Source organism: Phaethon aethereus (genome assembly GCF_964289735.1).
Source record: "Phaethon aethereus genome assembly, chromosome: 6".
In the NCBI taxonomy this organism is placed as follows: Eukaryota; Metazoa; Chordata; class Aves; order Phaethontiformes; family Phaethontidae; genus Phaethon; species Phaethon aethereus.
The window spans coordinates 5,233,872-5,254,676 of NC_138580.1; the positions used below are offsets into that span (position 1 = coordinate 5,233,872).

A 20,805-nucleotide genomic window follows, 5' to 3' on the forward strand; every position below is an offset into this window, starting at 1 on the left:
TGCTCCTCCCCGGGGAACGGCACAGGCCCGGCGGCGCTGGCCAGCCCCGGCCTCGGCCGCTGCCCGCAACGCTGCCCGCAACGCTGCCCGCGCCGGCTCGTGCGCTGCCCACGAGATGGCAGCAATATGTTTATGAATAATGCAGCAAGAGGCTGCAGCCCACTGCCATTTCGCATGCGAGCCGCGGAACGCGACTCGCTTCTTCAGCTGTAAAAAAAAAATCACCCCCCCCCCCCCAAAAAAACCCCAAACCAAAACCAATCAAAAAACTCAAACCAACCAACTGTGAATTCAGCTGAAAAAAACTAAAAAATAAGCGTCGTTGTGCTTTGCTTACAGGTAAGCTGCCCAGATTGCTTTTTTGTGAGGTTCGGCGTTATCCAAGGCACAAGGTGTTTCTTGCGCACTCACATGTTTGTCCAGGCCCTGGTGCTTCTGTCCCCGACAAAATTATCTCACGTGCACATTAAGCATTAGCTGCTGTTATGTTTTATTTTTGCAATGCAGAAAATGCCCGTGGCTCGAAATAAATATTTTCTTTTCTGATGGACAAATAACATCTGCACTTCTGAAAGCTGCAGCCTAGCTGTCAAAAACTAACTGATTCAGATAATTTCTTAAGCAGCACATGTGTATGAGCATACACGGACACTCATACCTCTCACAGTCACTCACATATCAGCGCTTACAGCTGTCAAAGGATGGGGTCTTAAAAAAGTGCAATGGGCTATTATAATAATCACTGTTAGCAGACAGACCTCTATGTACACATAACATCAGGTTTGGAGAATATGGGTCGTGGGTTTTTCAAATCAGCCTGATCTTCGAAAAAACAGGTTCGCTGTTCATTTTTTTGGAGCGCTCTGGGTTTCGGTGAGAGCCCGAGCTCATGGCTTGCAGCGAGTGTCGCAGCAGAGGTGACCTGCAGCGCTGCGGGCAGCATCACTGCAGCACCGTGCCCGTTGCAGCTCTTCATCCAAACTTTCAAACCTGTTCAAGATCTCCACCAGATGTTGAAGTTACACTTCTCAACTGATTTTTTTCATGAAATTTTCATGAAATTTTTCATGGGACAATAGTTGGAAACAAGGAACTGTCTAGCTAAGATGATATTTAGCTACATATCAACCAAAGTTTTTCTAAGGATTTTGAACATTCCTTCAAGTAGCCAGGTTTGACAAAATATTGCTTATCAGAAGTGGACTTCACTATTTCTGAAAAGTAGTAACTTTTTCACATTATCAGTAAAATGGTGGCTAGGATTCTAATTTTTTTAATATAATTAAAAAATAACAACTACTGTCCTGATTTTGTAGTCACAAAATACATTGCTGACACCACCGACAACACTTTTGTGTTACCTCAGAGCAGACACAGGAACCACAGAATGTGGGAGAAATACATCAGCTATAGCTTTGTAGCAACTCTATTTTAACCGCTCAGCTTGTCAGTTTTATGAGTAGAGTTGCTGTTCCTTGAAACGCTTGGAACTCTTTTAGAGGGGTTGGATATAGAGAGAGATTCCTTGAAAGTCTATTATAGAGGTTGAAGACTCAGTTTCCCAAACCCTTTAAATGCACACCATTGTCAAATTTGAGTGTCTTCCTGCTGAAGACTCATCTATGTTCAAACTGTGTATAGTTTGAAACAAAGTACAAACATTTTTGGTACAAGTTATAAAAAAAAAGTTTTCTATAACTCATTTTCCATAAGGTGCTACTGGTTTTATATGTATGAAATCCCAGGCCTTAGAGTTTGTGTGTTCCTGTCATTAAGTGTAAAGCTTTCTTGTCACTGCTTGTATCACAGGAGTAATGAAACACATTCCTCCCTCCATCACAGTTTTTTGGGGGAAACTGGCTTCATTACCTGGCATTTCTTAAAACTTGAATCACATCAAGCATTTTTGTGCCCGTGTTTACACAGCAACCTAAATTTCATTTCACTGCCAATACACTCTCTTTGGGCTAATTTGAGTAACATCAAATCTTAGAGTAAAACACTGGGGAGAGAAGGCAAACATTTGTTTGCCCAGGATGGTTAAAGCCTGACCATTGCTCACCTAGCTTCTGAAACGAGGGTGACATATCCCATAGCTCACACAAGTGCCCCAGGTACCAGGACCTTGCTTATTCTGGACTAGATGAGGATCTTTTTCTTTCTCAGCTAGTGCTTCTACCTATTCTGCTCTTCAACAACCAGGAAAACCCCTTTGGGTCTCAGGAGCAGCTACTGCCAACACAGGTAAACTGTATTAAATCTGCCCTTTTCATACACACACAAACAAATAATAATAATAATAATAAAAAAATTACCAAACATCTCTAAATATCTCTCTTCTTTATCACCTTAAAATGTCATGTTAAAGTCTTTAGAAGGCAAAGTGACTTCTCAGTTGTATAAAGTTTAGAATGTGTATTGTGTCCGATTTTCTATTTTCTACAAAACTTTCCCCACAATCAAGGATATTTTTCTTCTCACACTAAGTAATCTCTCTCTTACTTTTCTTTTTTAATCAACAATAAAAACTTGGCATACAACTATGCAATGAAAACACAGCTCTACTGCCATTCCTTGCATAAGATCCTGCTCATTTTTGCATACTAAAAGCACTAATATAAAAGCAGATTCCAAAAGCAAAAGGTCATGACCTGAGCTGCTTGACACCTCCGAAAATTTGGGGACTCAAGAAAGGCAATGAACTAAAGCAAGCATAGTTTTGTTTGTAGCTTCTGGTTTAAAAGAAATTAAAAGAGAACAGGGCAACTAATAAAGAGCCTGTTTTTCAACAGATGTAAATCAGGAGTAGTTTCAAATATGTCCACAGAAGTACACTATTATAAAAGTAGAGTCAGGTCCCAGAACCTTGAAATAAGTCTAAATGCTGTATATTTAAAGCGTCTACCATTCACAGGTCTGATTCTACTTTTTGTATGCATTTTTGTCCAATGCAGAAGTATTATGTGGCTTTCAAAATCAAAAAAAAAATAAGCGTAAAGACAACTAAATTCAAAGGGAGGAAAAAAAGCATTCACAGGTCTTGTATTTAGGTTACAAAAGAAAATAGCTGATATATGGAGAGGTCAGAAGATTTTCTGTATCCATACATTACATTTTACTGAACATTCTGTCAGGGGCTTCTCGGGTAAGGTCACTAACAAGGCATAAGAGAGAAACAAGCACAATACAGAGACCATCCAGATGGTTGTGTTCAAGATCTCCCACTTACACCAATAGAAACAGAATACTTCTTGCATAAAGATATACACTTGAACATCTCTAAGATGATGATTAAGATAATTTCTTGTGCTTTTTTAAAAACTAATCATACGTTTATTATTTAAAGAACTTCTTACTGACACCATCTAATAACTGTGTGATGTGGCTAAGTCTTTTAATTGGGCAATGATATTTTCAGGTCCCTGGGATAGAAATTAAATGACAATCACAGCAGTAACCTCCAGAAGTGGACAAAACACTATATGGATTTCTTTTTTTTTTTAAATCACAACAGGTCCATGTTATGCACGTCTAATCCAAAGCCAGCAAAGGTTACTTTCTGCCTTGTAGGAAATGCAGTAAAGAGCTCCTCATGCTCAGGATACAACACTTTCTCCGGGGCCAGTTTGGAACAGGAAACATGCCCCAGCTGCTGATAAGGGCCACCAGAAGCTTCACATCCATCTGAGTGCGAGGTGCCTTTCTTAGATTTGCCTCCTCTATACAGCATTGATATTTGAAAATACACAAAGAAATCCAAATACCAATCCCAACCCAAGCCCCTCCACATTGCACTCTCAAAGTGCTTCCTCTAGAGAGATCACGGAAAAGAAAATTATCCCTCCCATGACAAAAAGCAGTGACTTAAAACATTACTGGGAGGCATCCAGATACCATGCTGATCCCGCAGTATGTAGAACAAAATAGCTTGTCCTTCAGATTATGCTCTTGGACAAAGCTGGATAGCTTCAAGGACGAGGGAGTTACCCTAGATCAGTGCCATAAATGTTCTTATATATGAAACAGCTGCAAGATAAATTCTTTCATATTACACATAGGTACAGTTGTACTTTCAGCTGTCTCGCTGCTGAAATACTGTACGTCTTACACAGATTTCTCTATTTGTAAAATACCCTTACAATTCTTAGTTGCGTATGAACGAGAAGCCCTTTACAGCCGCAGCGTATTGAAACAAAACCCACACTAGACCAGTGGCATGAGCCAGGGCATCAAACTCCAGAAATTCTTCATATGAAACCTTCCCAAAAAATGAACTTGGTAAACAGGGAAAAAAATATTACTAAAGAAACTAAAAATGTCTGTTAGTTAAATGAATAGTGCTATTAAGAGAACAAAGCAGCTTCACCGGTTCTGAAGTATGCTGCTCGTGACTCTTTTTTGCACTCTTCACCTCTCTCCTATTTTTCCTTTTCTTTTTTGAATCATCTGAGAGAAATCTTCCAAAACCTCTTCAAGGAAATAGTCTACAGCCACAAGACTTTGTGCTAATGAAGCTCCAGAATTATGAAGCCAGAGGTCAAGAGCATGTCTTCCACAACGTCTGGGCTGAATTTGAAATTAAGGGGCTGCTTGACATAGAGTAGAGGATGAGTAAAGCAGGGAAAAGGATAAACTCCAGTTGAAAAGTTTACTAGAAGCAAAAAGCATTGGATATTGAGAAAATCTGTAAACTAACCAAGTTACCGGTGCCTCAGCAGCCATATCAGTACTGACTGCAAAGCAGCCCATCATGTTATTTTCTTTTTTGATAACACACGTCAAAACGTACCTACCCAATATAAAACTAACACAAATAAAGGAAAGGGGAGAATGACAGAATGACATAGGCACTGTTTCTGTTCCAGTTGCTGACTGACAACACTGCCATCCCTTAACATGGCTTTATTTAGTTATTACAACCATCTCTCCGTAAATGACACTTAGGATTATTTAAGATTATGTTGTAATCCTTTTAATCCTCAGTGCTTTAAATTTCAGGCTAAACACCAAAGAGCAAACTAGCACTTAGAAGAAATATTTAAAGCATGTGATTTGAACATAAATCTTCTTTTATTCACCACTCCTCTGATGAAGACCTAGCGTATCACGTCATTCAGGCCAGCAAGAACAAACAGCACGGTATCTCGCTGCAAACTGCCATGTTTCCCCACATTTCTAACCAGTTCTGTTCCTTGCTGCTAGCTATATCATCAATAAAATAAGTAAAGGAAAATCAGAAGGTTATATTTTAAGATGTGCATATTTTCAGTTACTACTAAGGAAAACTTGAACACCCCCACCCCCCCCCATAATATGTTCATCAAGAACAGAAATAGATTGCATGCACAAATTGGATAGTCTGAGAGACAGATCAGGCTTATCCTGTTAAACAGAGAGTAGCTCAATCAAAATGAGTGGAGTAACACTGCTGAAAACCTCACGATCAAGACCAGAAACCCAAATCTTCCTGCCTGAATATAATTTACTTGCAGTTTCCTCTTTTTTTTTTTTAATGCATCGATCATGTTTCCAATTAATTTTCTTTATGATACTCCTATACTCCATCTTGTTACCATCCATTAACTGTCATCTGCTTAGATTTTAAATTCAAGATTTCCCTCTTTTTCTTCAAACCAAAATCTCAATAGTAATTTTCTGTTTCTAATCTATAATTCATGAACACAAATTGAGCACCCAGGCTAAATCAAACTCAAAATTCTGCACCTACTCTCGTACAACACATTAGCAGAAAGCAACCAATGCTGTTTGCATCAGAAAAGAATGTTTTATTATTCAGAATATTCAGTAATGAAACAAACCCCCACCAACTATGCTTTGTTGCCACACTTTGAAGATATAATCATACTTATTTCTGATCATTCCAGAGTTAGGCTGCCAGTGTATTTAATCAAATAGCAATGCAATGCATCTGTATGTAGGTCGCAAAGAAAAATTTAAAAGTCACCCATGTTCTTTTCATTTATACAAATCTATGAATAAGTAGACATATTATCAATCTTACTCCCACCCACCAGGGATAAGTAGAGCATCAGAAGTGTTTCCTGAAATATTCAGTATCCAGGTACAAACTGACCTCTCCGCTTTTGAACTCGCCTTGGATTCCCTCCAGACTATCTCATAAATCTTCACTCTCTCTCTAGTCCCCTTCCCACTCTATCTGCTCATGTAGCACCAGTCTCGTTCAGTCCTTTCCTTTCCCAAAATGTCACCACTACTGATGCCAAAGCCTTCTCCTCTTTCGCTCTTACCATCTGGCATAATCTTCTTGTAGCTCTCTGTCTAAACAATGCTCCATCCCTTTTCAAAATGTGTCTTAACATATGTCCTTCCTCCCATGCTTTTACTTCTTAATGTCTCTCCCACTCACTTATTGGCTTGATGAAGACACATTTTAATGGGTTCAAACAGTAGTGCATGAGTTTCCTTTCTCACATTATTCTGATTCAGTGGAGTTACACCTCACATTAAGAGAAGTGAGAAGAAAATGCATTGCAAAGTCATCGTACAACCAGTTTGGTAAATCAATAACAGAGCTTCATTCGTCTTCACATTGGAAATGTATTAGCTTCAATGAATCACCGCTCCAATATGCATTTCCAAACAGAAATTTTGCTTACTGCAAAATGATAAATAAACCCTAGAAGCTCAGAAGACCTGTCAGTGTGCTCAGGGGGTTGCAGGAGTGAAGGCTGAGGTTATACTTAATCACGTTCCAAGTGAAAAAGCTGAAGATTGACAGCAAAACCAAAATATTTATTCTAAAAATACCTAGGAAATGACAAAGCTCCAAGTGTTGTCTCAAGACAACCTGAAGGATGCGGGGGGTAAAGAAGCACAAGACTCACTGTCTTGAAGAACAGGAATATTTCTAAATATTGCATGTGCTTTAGAAAGATGTCTAGAAAAATAAACCTTTAAAAGGTCTGTGTAGAACCCAGTTGACACAAAGAGGGTTTTTTTTCAAGACAACCTTACTACTTACGTACAGTCCCTTGGGGTTTTTTTTTGTGCATGGTATCTTTTTCTTAAACCCCAGAACCAGGCACAGTTGGTTCCTCCAGCATGCTTCACTTGGTGATGATGCCAAAGGACTATCTGGTAACTGACAGTATCTTGATCCTGACACGTTCCTTTCTGCATTTCTCCTCCTTTTATTGTTTGTATTGTTAAAAATTTTTCATGTTAGAACTCTGGGAAACAACTCAGTTCATAGAGAATAATATTTTGATGTGGCTTGATGCAACTTTTAGTGGAAAAAAACCCAAAACACCCACTTTCTACTGATATTCATGGGAGCTGGATTATGTCCAAAACCTGAAGATGTTGCAATGAACTGTTTTGGCCCTTAGATCCTGGAATGTTAACCTTGCAGTAACGTTCTTCTCATCTTTTCATCTTCCTGGGCCTTGATCCTCCCTTTCAATTCAATGGGATTTAGATGAAGTAATTAAATAATATTATTTTCCATCAATGAAGAATAGTCCTATGAGAAGTACACGTCCTTCCGTGCTGGCCCTGACAGAGGCAAGCTTTTAACCACTCTCCCCTCCCCTTCCAGAAATGAACCTGGGTCAGCACCGTCTGAGGACCCTGAACAGCAATAAAAATAAACAGAATAACCGCACTGCGCTGGAGCAATGCTTGTATAAGCAGTTTGAAGAAGTTGTGTTTATGGAAGTCGTTTAGGTCAAGATTCTAGGCCTGAACCCAAAGCAATTACCTACTAAGTTTTAAAAACAAATTGAATATAGAGCATTAATCAATAAATCAACAGGTTCTCAAGTGTTTAGAAGACTCAGTCACCAGAAATCTTTCTCTTAGAAAAATAGTAAACTGATGCTTGATAAAATGTTACACTCCTGTATTGGTAAGAAAAACGCTGTATTAAATCGGTCTCTAGTTATTAAAACCAAGGAAATAAAACCTACCTCTTACCAGAGCGTATACTCAAATGAGCAGTGAAATACATGCATTGCCTCTTACCTGAAAGACATTCTTTCTGCTAGATTTCTCTGTGGTCCACTCAATGCGAGCACCACACAAATCCACAGACTCAGGTTTATAGCCTGGTTTCTGGAAAGAAAAAAAAAGAAAATCAACCATGAATATGGCCTGACTTTTCACAAAAAGGGACACTTATCAGATAAAACAAGAATAGATCAAGTTCCAGTGACAGATTATTGCAGCGTGGCTGCTGGTATTACTGAAAAGAGTTCATTAATCCCTGGTATTATTAAATAAACACTCCTGAAAAAGAAGCTTCTCGTACTAGGTATATAATTTTAAAAATAATTAGATGATTTGAAAACCAGTATAATATAACAAACAATAGATCAAAACACAAAAGCATACAGAGTCACCAGATATTTTAAGTGCTTACTTTGCAAAAGTTCTTGAAAAAGATAAAGTTTTGTGAGTTTTCCAAATGCAAATTTAAACTGATGCAGCTGGAAAGGACAGAAATTATACAAGAACGTACATCATAGCTGTAAAACAAGCTATCTCCTTTCTCCAAACATATTATCATTCCTAGCTCCTAAAAAACCCTGCAAAAACAGGCTTTGAGGGCATGTGTGACACCCAGAAAGAGCTCAACACTAGGGTAGCTCCACACACTTTGCTATTTTGCAACGTCAGTCCACGTGTCCCGGAGTGACACAGCTCTGTCTGCCCAGCTCCTCCACATAAGTACACATAATTCAAAGAGCAGATTTCTTTGCCTGTATCATTTACATCGCTGGGAGTTGGTGTAAAGCACAATAATCCTCATTTGCCATCTAAGCTCGTTCTCCAGGGACTCTGGCTGTGCAGCAGTTCTGGCAAAGCTTGTGTAGCATGGAGTAGCCTTTGTAGATTAGGTTATTGCACATGCCAGACACCAATAAAAATACTACTGTTTACAGTATAACGCACTAATAAGTCCCTTTTGGGTAAGATATGCAGTAATATCCACATCACGTAACTAATCAGCTTGATGCCTCTTTTTTGTTCTGTTGTTCTCAAGCCATTTTACTTTAAAAAACGGCGTTGGTGATAAAGAAAACAAACTTAATAGAAGTTAACAGTGGCCAGTCCAGAATCAACCACGTAACCAGCTTTCCAAAGATTGCTCACTGAGTTTCTCTGATGTTGTTATTAAAGGCTAAAAAAACCATGTGTTCTCCAGGGTGCTTTTGAGATGGGTAGAAAAGGACTTTTTTAGGTTAAAAGAAGCAGAGTAAGATAGATATCCTGGTCAAGTAATTTGCAGCCAGAGTCCCTGGCAGTTTTCAGTAGTGGAATTATAATCATGTTCTCCATTTGCCAAACCATAAAACCACCATGGTTCAGCTCCCCTAAAACTGACAGTCCTGTGTGTCTTTGTTCTTCTTTAATTTTTTTTTTTTTTTAATAGAAGAAACATGTTGTTCAAAACAGAAGGATGTTCTTGTGGCTAAACCACTGGAAGAGCAGGGTTTGGATTTTTTTCCCCAACGCTGCCTCAGACTTTCTGTCTGGCCTCTGACAAGAGCGTAACCTTTCTGAATTTTCAATAGCAGATCAAAACCGCAATATTCATGGCTGATTTTACGAAGAAGTTGTGAAATTTAATCAGTTAATATTTGTATGGCAAAAGTGACAAAGTTGAAAAAAACTGAACAAACACCAACCTACTAGCACAAAGAAATATTCAAATAGGGAAAAGAAAAGAAAACAAAAAAACCCCACAACTGAACTTTCAGTATTCCAGTACTATGCTTTTCATACATAGGACTATGGTGTCTCCTTTGACTGTATCACTCTCCTTGGCCAGGAGAGATGCCAGGGAAGTTTCCTCCCTGGGACTCCGTTAAATGAGCAGGTCTGCACTGGCACAGAGCGAGCAGCTCTGTAACCCATCATGAGCACCCAACACAACCCTCTCGAAGTGGGTCACCTTGCATTCTTTGAAAAAAATGCCCAAAAGGATAGTTTGAGTCTGAAAATACTTTAACAAAGAAGGGCAGATTTTTTCAACAGGCAGAAAGAGGTAAGAAATTTTGGAAGAACATAATGAAGAGATTGAAAAAGAAGAGATTAAAAAGAAGACAAAGAAACAGGAAATAGTTTCTTGATAGTGAAGGGTACTGGGTTACAGAATATTTTCCTCAGGAAAACTGCCACGGCATTTCACACTGAAGTGAGAAAAAACAATGGAAAGCCCAGAGAAGATTTGCAGGAAGATGGAATAGGGAACTCTATAGGATTTTACCATCTCTTATTTCTATGACTGTACAAAAATGTATGCTGCAGTAGAACTTGGACTCTTCTATGCACTCAGTTGAACACACAATTTAATTTCGTTGTTGTTGTAGTAATCTGGAGTTTGTTTACAGCTCTGATTTTGTAATAAGCAGAAGAAAACTGTAAGTACATGCACCTCCCTCGCCAGAAAGAATGGGATGCAAGCTCACGGTGTTGGAAAGATGAACACCCTTCGGCTGCGTACAATAATCACCTGGAAAATACCCTTTTTGGAGACTTGAGCAATTCTGCCCGCACCAGGGCACGAAGTGCCCATGAACACCACCCGAGACTCATGGGCACGGCGCAGTGTATGAAGCTTCTGACAAAAACTACATGCAAACCCTTTCAGATCCATCAGGCCTGAAACGGTCCGTCATGCACCTCAGCCCTTCTTCTGCCCTGTGGAGCACCACACGACGGGCAGCCCCGCTTAAATCCACGGGCGCCCCAGGAAAATTGCCTCGAAATTCATTCTGGCCTGAACATTGTCCTGTTGAGCAGTTTGCTTTCTAGCTTATGCGTTGCCCAGCGCCGGCGAGAGAGAGAGTTACGGTTCCTGGGAAGGCTGAGCGCTCTGCGTCCTTGCTCTGTGCTTTGCAGTCAGGGCAATTACGTTCTATCAGTGTTGTTGGAGGGGGTTATGCTGTAAATTGATACGAGTGTCTGCTGCAATGAAAGCTTCCTAAGCATGAATATGGATTTCAGCAGCATTTTCACTCACTAAATTACTCTGCAGATGGGCTAATAACCTGAGGTTAAAATAACCTCCGTTGAATAAACTATCTTAGGGAATAAACAGACTACTTTTTCTTGGTCGGAAAGACCAACTGGTAATAGAATTTAATGTTGGTGAGAAAGAATGGAGCTGTGATCCATTTAAGATCACAATGTCCTTCATTTGAAATAAAAAGCAAGTTATATTCATACGAATGCTAAAAAAACCTGTATCAAAAGCACGACCACACATGATCAAGGCAGCAGCAAAGGATAATGATTTAGCTACATGGGATGCAAACTTGCATTTTCAGTAACATTCGTAAACAAGCTAATTTTCTAAATCTCTCCTCTGCGTGCTTTAATTGTTGTGCTCTAACTATTACTACTAATAATACCAGATACTGTCACTAGCTTCATCAGAAAGCTATGGATCCCAGTCTTTTCCATACAAATCAATAGGAAAGTTGTTATAGTGGGTCCTACATCTACAACTGTACAAAGGAACAACAAAAACATCATTTTAGATATTACTAGTTTTTTGAGTTAGAGTATTATTAAAGATTTTGGTAAATTATAATTTTAAATCACCCCTAAATATTATCCTATCATTGGAAAAAAGGTATGATTAGAATGCGTTTCATTCCCCTCACTCATGTTGCCTTTATTGTGAAATATCATTCCTCTCTTAATGATGCTGTCTTATTCTAAATTTTCACTTCATGTTCAGTATTTAATAATTAATAATTAATGAATTAGTATCTTTATAATACAAAGGAACATAAATCTTTTTGTTAAGTCACATCATTTTCCTGTCAACAATAAAAATGCTTTGTTAGGAGTCATACCATAATGTAATAGAAGCAATGTTCATTCACTATTTAATTAATGGTTGAGCTCCCCTTTTCCCAAAGTGAACTACAGCTGAAAAAAATAACAATAATAATAATAGTAAAAAAAAAATAAAAATCAGTAAACAAATGGTTTCTAATGAAGTCTTTTTGTATTATTTCCTTTCCACTGTCAAAATTATATCTGGTTAAATGGTTTACAAAGGAAATAAGCACTGCATTTGTTTTATCAGATGAGATCTACATGCTGCTTTAGCTATTTTTGATGTGTAAAATTTGGGTTTAGGAAATTGGATTATGAGATTTTGAATACTGACAGCACTTGGTTTTTTCAAGCTTTACCCAATTTGTTTATTTACCATTGCATACAAGTTATATGCAGTTAGACAGAAAATTTAACAGCTTTTTCTCACCTAGCGGACATTGAGTTCACAACCCCAGTGTTCAGATCTAGCATGGAATAAAAAAAAAAACCAAACCACAGAACACTTTTATTCCTCCCACACCCGCAATGAGCAAAATATGGGATCGATACGTCTGTGTTTTTCCTAACACAGGAGGCAAAGAGCTGTTATCTCACCGATGGTGAGCACTGGAGATGACTGAGACTTCAGGGAGAGGGACTGACTTCTCAGAAGATCCCTTCTCATAACGCACTTTTTTTGAGTTAAACAGGTTGAGATCTGGGCCAGAGTCCCATTCTTCAGGCAGGTCTACCTTAGTATCCAAATCCTTAAAGAGCTAATGGGGATTTTACCCATGTGGAGGAGTCTCAGAGCACAATCAGTTCCCCTGTGCGTTGAATTTCTGCCGGTCCATTTACCTCCTGGGATTTGGGTGAGATTGGGGTGAGGGCTTGCAAAGACAGAGGAGAAGAGGTAGCAAGTAGAAGTGTAAGGCAGCTAGAAAATTATAAGATTAGTTCTAATAAGTTCACCTGAGACTTTTTTTTTAAATAACATATAATTAACAGATGATTCTGGAAAAATATTAATTCAAGCTATACTGTTTTCATGGCTGCAGAAAAGTAGTATTTTCCATCTGTACTAGCACACACACGCTTACCAGATTTCACCCTTTACTTACTTTTATTGTTTAAACTATTATTTTTATTTTTGCTACAACCCTCACATTCTTTCAAAAAAAAAAAAAAGTAGTAAGGCATGAAAAGGTGTTCTTTAAAGCTGATTTTATGGCAGGTGGCATTGGTAGATCAAGAATATATAGGAGAAAAATCTTTGTATCACCTGCCATGGAAAAAATAGCTTATTGTTTGTGACTCCTGCCAAAGAGAGCACCTTTGTGGCCACCCGTCACGCCAATGAGATTTGGCAGGTTTGATCAGGCCTTGAGAGCCTTTCACAACAGGGCTTTGTCAAACCTGTCCCTTCACTGCCCACAGTGTCACACATTTACCGAATTCCCCTTTCGTTGCCCACATTCGGGTTCGTAGGCTCAAACTCGGCAGTAACTAGCACTGAAGGGATACGTGCCATTATTGCTTGCTCAACATAGCTGTCACATCTCCGAAGACTAAGATCGGTAGTCTTTCCTTGGGGCACAATAAAAAGGTACTGCAAATTTCACTTTGTAGTAACTACAGGCTACAGAAATTGCATTAGCTGCATTAGATGGAGTCATAGAAATATTCAGGAAGGTTAGCGGGGTATGGTAGATGTCACACTTATATTACGATAAAAAATCACTTTTCTAACTTATAATGTTTTCTGCTTTGGTAACACCCTATATTAAGGTGCCATTTATAAATAATTTATTATTATTTATTAATGTATAAGGCACTTTATAGGATGGTAGATAACAACTTAAATTCATGTATTAAAGATGCACATACATGGTTTAATACAATTTACGTCTCACAATATCCTTTGCTACAGATTCTCATCGCATCATCTGTTAAGCATTTATTACTAATGCATTTTATAACATACTTTATAATACATTATTTGAGGAAGTAGCTGCATTTAGTGATCATTTTCATAAATAAGAATAAAGCATTTATAAATGGCACCTTAATTTAAAGTGTTACCTTCACATTACTGGATAGTCACTCACCATTTGTCTCACTTTGCAATTATTCTCAAAATGCACCTCTTAATAAAGGACAGGCTAAGCCCTATTTCTTCTCATACACTACATCTGATTAAAAGTTTATCAAGGCATTTTCCTTCAGCTGCTCTCAAACCTTTGAAGGTTGCCAGCTCAGTCTGAATTTGTCTTATGTAAACACCAAACTTTTTATACTAAAGAAACAGTTACAAGGAAGCTGGGTATATTGGATGGTTGATTGCCTACCAGGTTGGCCAGTGCTGGCTGCTTAGATTCTTTGTAGAATTCCATTTTCCGAGCAGTGAGAACAACCCAGGACGTGGACCAGTTTTTCCTTAAAAACAAAATTAAATTAAAAAAAAAAAAAAAGAAAAAAAATCAGTAAGGCATGCAAGCAGGAGGTAAAAGATGTTCCATTTGTAGACTTGGTCTTTAATTATTTCATGTCAGAAACAAAAATGGTCTAAAGTAAACCTCAGCAATGCACTTCCACCAATATTGATAGAGTTGTACCACCCTAATTATACCTGAATGTGGCCTGACAAAGCTTGAAGGCCTTCCTTCTCCTCATTCATGTTTTGGAGCCTATACATGTTCCTTTCCCACAGCGCCTTATCCACAGGAAAACAGTGGGATTATTCACACATTCTTAAAGTTCACTTTACTTAGAGGACTGCAAAAGAGTTGGTGCCCTTCTGGTAACTAATAGTTAAAATAGAACCGAGAAGGAACAATGCAATTTTGATCTGACTATACAGAGCTCAGAAAAGGGTCTATTTTGAAAGGTCCCAAATACTTTCTCCTGTCCTTAATTTAAAAATTTACAGGACATCAGGGAAGATAAACCTCTCTCAGATATCATTCTTAAGTAACCATTAAACACCAGGAGCTCGCGGTACAGCCCTAGAGAGCTGGCAAACTGCTGGGGCCAGGGCGAAGTCAAAATACACATGGATATGTGAAACACCATCGCCTGACGTAGAAGAACATAATAACAAACTCGGAAGAAAATGTTGTTATATGTAATACATATAATGTGATGTTTCAAACCACCGTGTAATCATAAACAACTGGATATGATAGAAAACCATTTTTAGATCAACATCTCAAGTTTGGCTTTCCAATTTGGGGGTCGTAACATCTGATATTTACAAAAATAGTCATAAACCCACTATTTATTTGCTTTACATGAATGCAAATCACAAATCTGAACATTTTAGAACAAACCTGAAAATGTCTGTGACAAATAGGCTGTTTCACATGTGCAGTGAATTAAAAGGAATTAGAATTAAAATTTGCATTGCATTAAAAGGACAGAGCTGCCTGTAGGGACATGGAAGGTCCAGGGAAGGAGCTGTTAGCTGTTATTCCCAAGTAACTCAAACACACCCATTTTTTATTCTAGCAAAACCTGGCTTTGTTGTGTTTGAAAGCCTGTTGGTTGTCTTCGTGATGCTCACTTCCAGATCCATCTCAAAGCTCTGCTGCACTCAATAACCCATCAAACCGCAGATCGGGCATGACAACAGGCAGTTTTTCTTTTAATGACTTTCCTAGTCAATATGTTACAGTCATCAGCTTAAGGAGCATAACTAATATTACAGATGAAACCCTAATGCCACTGGCATTGTCAGAGGAACTTGCACTCACTTCAGTGCGGGCAGGATTTCACCCAGCGTGATCTAATGACCATCCCTAAAATACAGCCAACAAGAGGCAACAATGAAAATAACTCTCTGTGAAGGAAATTAATACGTCTGAAGAAAATAGGACTGCATTTTTTATGCCATATTAATGGGGGGCAGGGAGGAAAAGAGATACATTGAGGAAGAGGAAAAACAGTAGGGTTATAGAAAAGTACCTGTCCATCACTGGCAAATATTTTCCCACAAAAGGACAGTGTTTGTAAGTCACTTTGAAATTTTCAGTAAAATTTATTACCACTATAAAGCATTATCCTTAGCTAACGTGAACTATGGTCATAGCTGTGGATTGTGCATATTGGCATAAAGAACAGTTCAACTTCAGTTAATTATTTTTTTAAAGTATCCTTAGGAAATGAGTGTTGAGGCTGACAGTGACCATCAAGGTAGTGAATACAAGTTGTCTATTGGAAAGTACAACTTCAGTTCTTTTTCATTTTCTCTATTTTTTTTTCCTACTCGGAAAAGGTCTTGTAAGCACACAGGGGAGTAAGTGGCTAAGCACGCTATGTGCCAGTTTAAACAGATTTTCCTACGAGTTGGATATCCTGGATACATATGGATTACCAAAGGATTAAAATCCTTTGGACACAGCTTAGATTCAGTACCCAACTTACACCAAATGGTTGGCATTAGCTAAGGAGAGGAACATTTCTGTGTCATGGCCACTTCTAACCAGAGTGCTGCTTGCTCCAGCTATTTGTGGGGACAGGTTTTTCTAGCTGAGAAATACAAATCAGTATTAATATTCTGAGGTCGTAGACTTAGGTGCAAACATTCAAATTTCTGATCAAACTAACTGGGAAGTTTGCCAAGATTTTAAAACATTTCATTTCAACCTGGACCCCGTTAAAAAAAAAAAAAAAAAAAGCCGTTCGTTTTGAAATAAAAAGTCAACAACAAAGAAACAAAAAGTCAATGGTAAGTGTGTCTTAAATTATGTCAGGTGAGGTTTTTTATCCAAGTTTCATTATGAATTTTAAGGGGAAAATGTTTTAACTCTATCAGGAATAAGAAAATTCAGTGGTTTTGCAAGACACTATAGGAATTATATGAGATTTCAACTGAATTTCACCGTATCTTCTTGCAGATAATTTTTTCCCATAAAATTAAATTCCCCAGTTCTTTTATTCTACAGTTGTTTCATTTTGAAATCAAAACTTCATTATTTTCGTGACCTAAAGGTGAAATGCATATAAACTAGACAACCTTTCTATCAGATTGTCCATAAAGTCATCCATCAGATTAAAAAAAAAAAAAAATTAAAAAAATGCTTTAAGGTGTATTAGTCTCTGTACCGATTGGCACACGTTGTATTTCATGGGACACATGCAGTGACCTAAGATTTTCACACTCCTTAGAAAAGTTAGTTCACAATATTCTGATTTTTGTCATGCAGCACCAACATTATTCAAGAAATCACGTCCAGCCGATGAAGTTCAGGTAAGTGAAAGTAAGAGTCAAGTTGTGCCCAGAGCAGATGAATCCCCACTACCCATCCTCTGCCTATATAAAGGGCTATAAATACCAGTATGCAGAGAAGACCCAAGCTAGAATTAGCAAGGATTTGGGGTGAACTCTCCTACAGCTACAAGCTTAAGGTTCTCGTTGAAAGCGGGTGGGACGCGACTCGCCGGGGCTGCATTTGCATTCTGCCAAACGAACACCTGATGGCAGCACGTCATAGCGTCAGTGGTGCTCACAATCTCTGAGGCGATTTAAAAGTACGATATTGTTCAGGGCTATTTAAAAATCCGAGTGGCCGAGCCAGGCTGCTTCCTCCCTGTGCCCAGGCCAAGCCGGCGCTCAATGCCGAGCCAGGGAGATGCTTTGTGCTAAGGGCACCCGATGCGCCGGGAAGGTAAAACTCCCTCCTCGTCTGGGCTTGTTCACCTGTGCATGCTCTGCAGAAGCTTCTGCCAGTGCCCAAAGTGAGGGACAGAGAATCACTTCATAGCTTCAATGCCTTTTCTCAAAATGCAAGTTACACCAGCCTCTGACAGCAGCCAGCTGCAGCAGGCTTGGCCAAGCATTGACAATGTTCTTCCTTCAAGTGAGAGGTTGGACTAGGTGACCTGCAGGCTCCCTTGTCAATGAGCCTTTCTAGGATCCTTATGGTTTAGCGCTATATAGTTGTGAGAACTTGCTACTCGGCTCCTTTCTCCAGGCAGAACATGCCATACTTGACATTACTCTCTCATTCCCACCGGTAACATACTCTGCTGGTGACATCACTGCTACTCCTTTACAGGCATCCAAATACAGCAAACCGCAGAAAATCCTTCCATAAAAGGCAGCACTAATATTCACATTACTTTCAACACAGTGCTAAGCGAGTAAGTGCTGACTGCTTTTGATAACCCTCTCTTGGCATCACCACATGGTGGGTTCCTACATCCCATCCTTGACCCCTCAAGCACACACTCAGCATCTAAATTTTGCCCACTGGAAAATATATTATCGGTTTGCCTAGTGCCTTACGCTTGTCCTAAATATATGTATAACATATATAATATAGAGGCTAACATTGACGCATGATCATTGCATGCAAGGAGCCTGTTAGCTGCTGTCATTTGGTTTCTGGGACTGTAATCACACGTTGGCTTAATACCAAAACAATGGCAGTTTGGCCATAAGCAGCAATAGTAGCTATACGTACTTAAACACGCATCAACTCTAAGTTTTGCAACTGATAAGATCTGGAACATTCACATATAGTACCTTAATTTCTTGCCACCATCTGCTATTTTAGCTTTTAGAAGATACCCTTCTTTCTCCACTACCTACAAGAAAGAAAAAAAACAACACCATATCATAACCATATCATTTATTCGTGTGAATGAATCCACTTAGTAGATGCATAAAAGTCTGCATTTAGCTAATCTAGTGTGAGGGCATTTTATCGCTAATTCTCAGTTTAGTCACCGATTTTTTCTGATACAGTCAGTTCTTTTGGAAAGTTTCAAACAATATTTAAGGTCAATTAGTAAACAGAACTAACCTTGAAAGAAACCCCAATAATATCCTGGTTTTTGGTTTAGAAGAAACTTATTGTAATGCAAGAAAGTTTCTATCTATGAGTAAAAAAGGAGTTAATTTAAAAAAAAAAATATTGTAAGTAAATTATGTCAAGGCATCATTGCATATATTGGGTTGCAGGAGTCCACATTTCATCAATAGCTATGAGGAACACACCATACTTCTGTAGAAGCCTCTTGATTCTTCTATTCTAAAGAGAATAATGTTTAGGAGTAACCGCTATCAGAGAAACATTAAATATCTGTACAAGAGGAAATTTGCGTTGCCTTCGTAGGTGCCACATTTTGCTTTGAGTCAGCACTAAATCAAGGCTCGTGCAAGACGCCGAAAGGCATCATGCTTGTAACTGGTGCTGTCTTTTGGATGAGCGCTGGGATCGAGGCGCTCACCCCTCACAGCCCTTAAAAGGTCACACTTCACTGGAGCGCGTGCACCCACGTGCAGGGAGAACTTGTCTTCAAGTTTCCAGCTGAACTAAATGATCTCATAGCATGGTGCAGAAAACCAAACGGAGCGGTTCTGTCACTTCTAGACACACACAGTCTGAAATGGGAATTACAAACAAAGGAAAACACAGCTGTGTTGTGCACTTTCCAAAACACACCCCAAAAGGCAAACCCTTGGCTATTACCTACACACGTGACATTAGCAACCTGATACCACCTTTGTAGACCCCGTACACTACTGTGGCTGTTACCGAGACCCCGTCCCTGTTCTGTGGTGGCAGAACAGGCCAAGGACTCTGCCGGTACACGCCAGGCTGCAACACCTCGTTGCAGGGCACCGATGCTGTGCTTAAGTTTGGGCATATTAGAAGCAAGTCCTAGGCTTTCTTTTTTGTTTTCATTTCTTCCGCTTAGTTTGTGCTCCTCCGCACCCCTGCACAGACTTTCCCTAAGCCAGAGGCCCTGGCAGGTTCTCCATGATCCGCAGAAACATTGCTTGTATAGCAAGACATACGATTTGGGGTATGTTTTGTTCGTTTTGTTTCCTGTGTAAATTTATATTTAAAAATTAAAAAACAAACAAAACAAGATGACTGGTCTTCAGCCAAACCCACTGACCTGCCATCTCATCAGGTCTCATTAGCTAAGGATGTCCCAGCTGTGTCAGTAATGGGAAAAGAAACAAAATCGTGATTCCGAGTGGGTCTGTTTTCCCTTTCAAACACTACTGAGTCAGTGCCTGACTTGGATATTAGAAACTCCACAAGATCTTTATAGTAAGTTGTGTCACAAGGCGATTTTGTAACAATTTCAATAGAATTTTGCTGTCTGCAAAGCCATTAAATAGCAATAAAAATGCATTGGCATGCAACGTAAGGATTTTTAAGTCAAACATGTCTGTTATTTTGATTGTACAACATATCAGGATATTAGCAATGTAATATGTTTAACTATTTCCTTAGATTTTCTCTGTTGCTTGTATAGAACATATATGAATATATACTGTGTACATATCTGTACCTATGAAGAGGTCTGTAGGTCTGTGGACAATGATTTAGGTGACATTCTCAAATGGGTACATGAGGATTAGTGTGTGCATTTTCTATAATTTGTACTTATCTCATGCAAATTCCTGTCATGCATATCATTGCCATAGAAAACCCAAGGAGAAAGTATGTAGGGATTATTGTGCAGTCATGTCACTATTTATCTAGTGATGGATGGATGCATTATTAGAGCTAAAATAAGACTTAATCCCCATCTCCACCTACTTTTTTTTTTTTTTTAAATCAAACTTACTTTACATCTTTCGATATTTTTCTTCCCCTTCTAACCCTTCATTTTTATAGCATAAAACTTTGGTGCTTGGCCAGGGCTAGAGATGCCAAAAAACATATGAGAAAGGTTATTCTTTTTAATATTTCTATCCATCTGGAAACAGAAATTGGGAGGAGCGTTGGCTAACAATTCAAGCTGTTGATTGCTTCTCTGAATCAGACCCAAAATCTCAGGCTTTCAAAGTTTACCAACCACATTTCCCAAACTGTTGTTTTAACCAATCCAAAACTAAAGGCAAATACGATTTTCGACATCAGAACTGAATCACCGCTATTCTCACATTTTGGGAAGTTAAAAATTGGATGTGCTTCCAGATGAAAATTGTTGCTGTTCAGTCATATTTTCCTTATAATAGTCTTG

General features: G+C 38.8%; 1 protein-coding gene across 1 annotated transcript in view; it reads right to left on the reverse strand.

Moving 5' to 3' along the window:
* Window positions 1–20,805, reverse strand: part of ARHGAP15 (Rho GTPase activating protein 15) — a gene marked incomplete at its 3' end in the record, with an annotated part of 312,226 nt that overhangs the window by 259,435 nt on the left and 31,986 nt on the right. The window contains exons 3-5 of the mRNA XM_082001330.1: window positions 18,344–18,405; window positions 14,166–14,253; window positions 8,005–8,094 (exon numbers count right to left, since the gene is read on the reverse strand). Of these exons, the coding sequence (XP_081857456.1) occupies window positions 8,005–8,094; window positions 14,166–14,253; window positions 18,344–18,405 (240 nt within the window). The remainder of the gene's footprint in view (window positions 1–8,004; window positions 8,095–14,165; window positions 14,254–18,343; window positions 18,406–20,805) is intronic.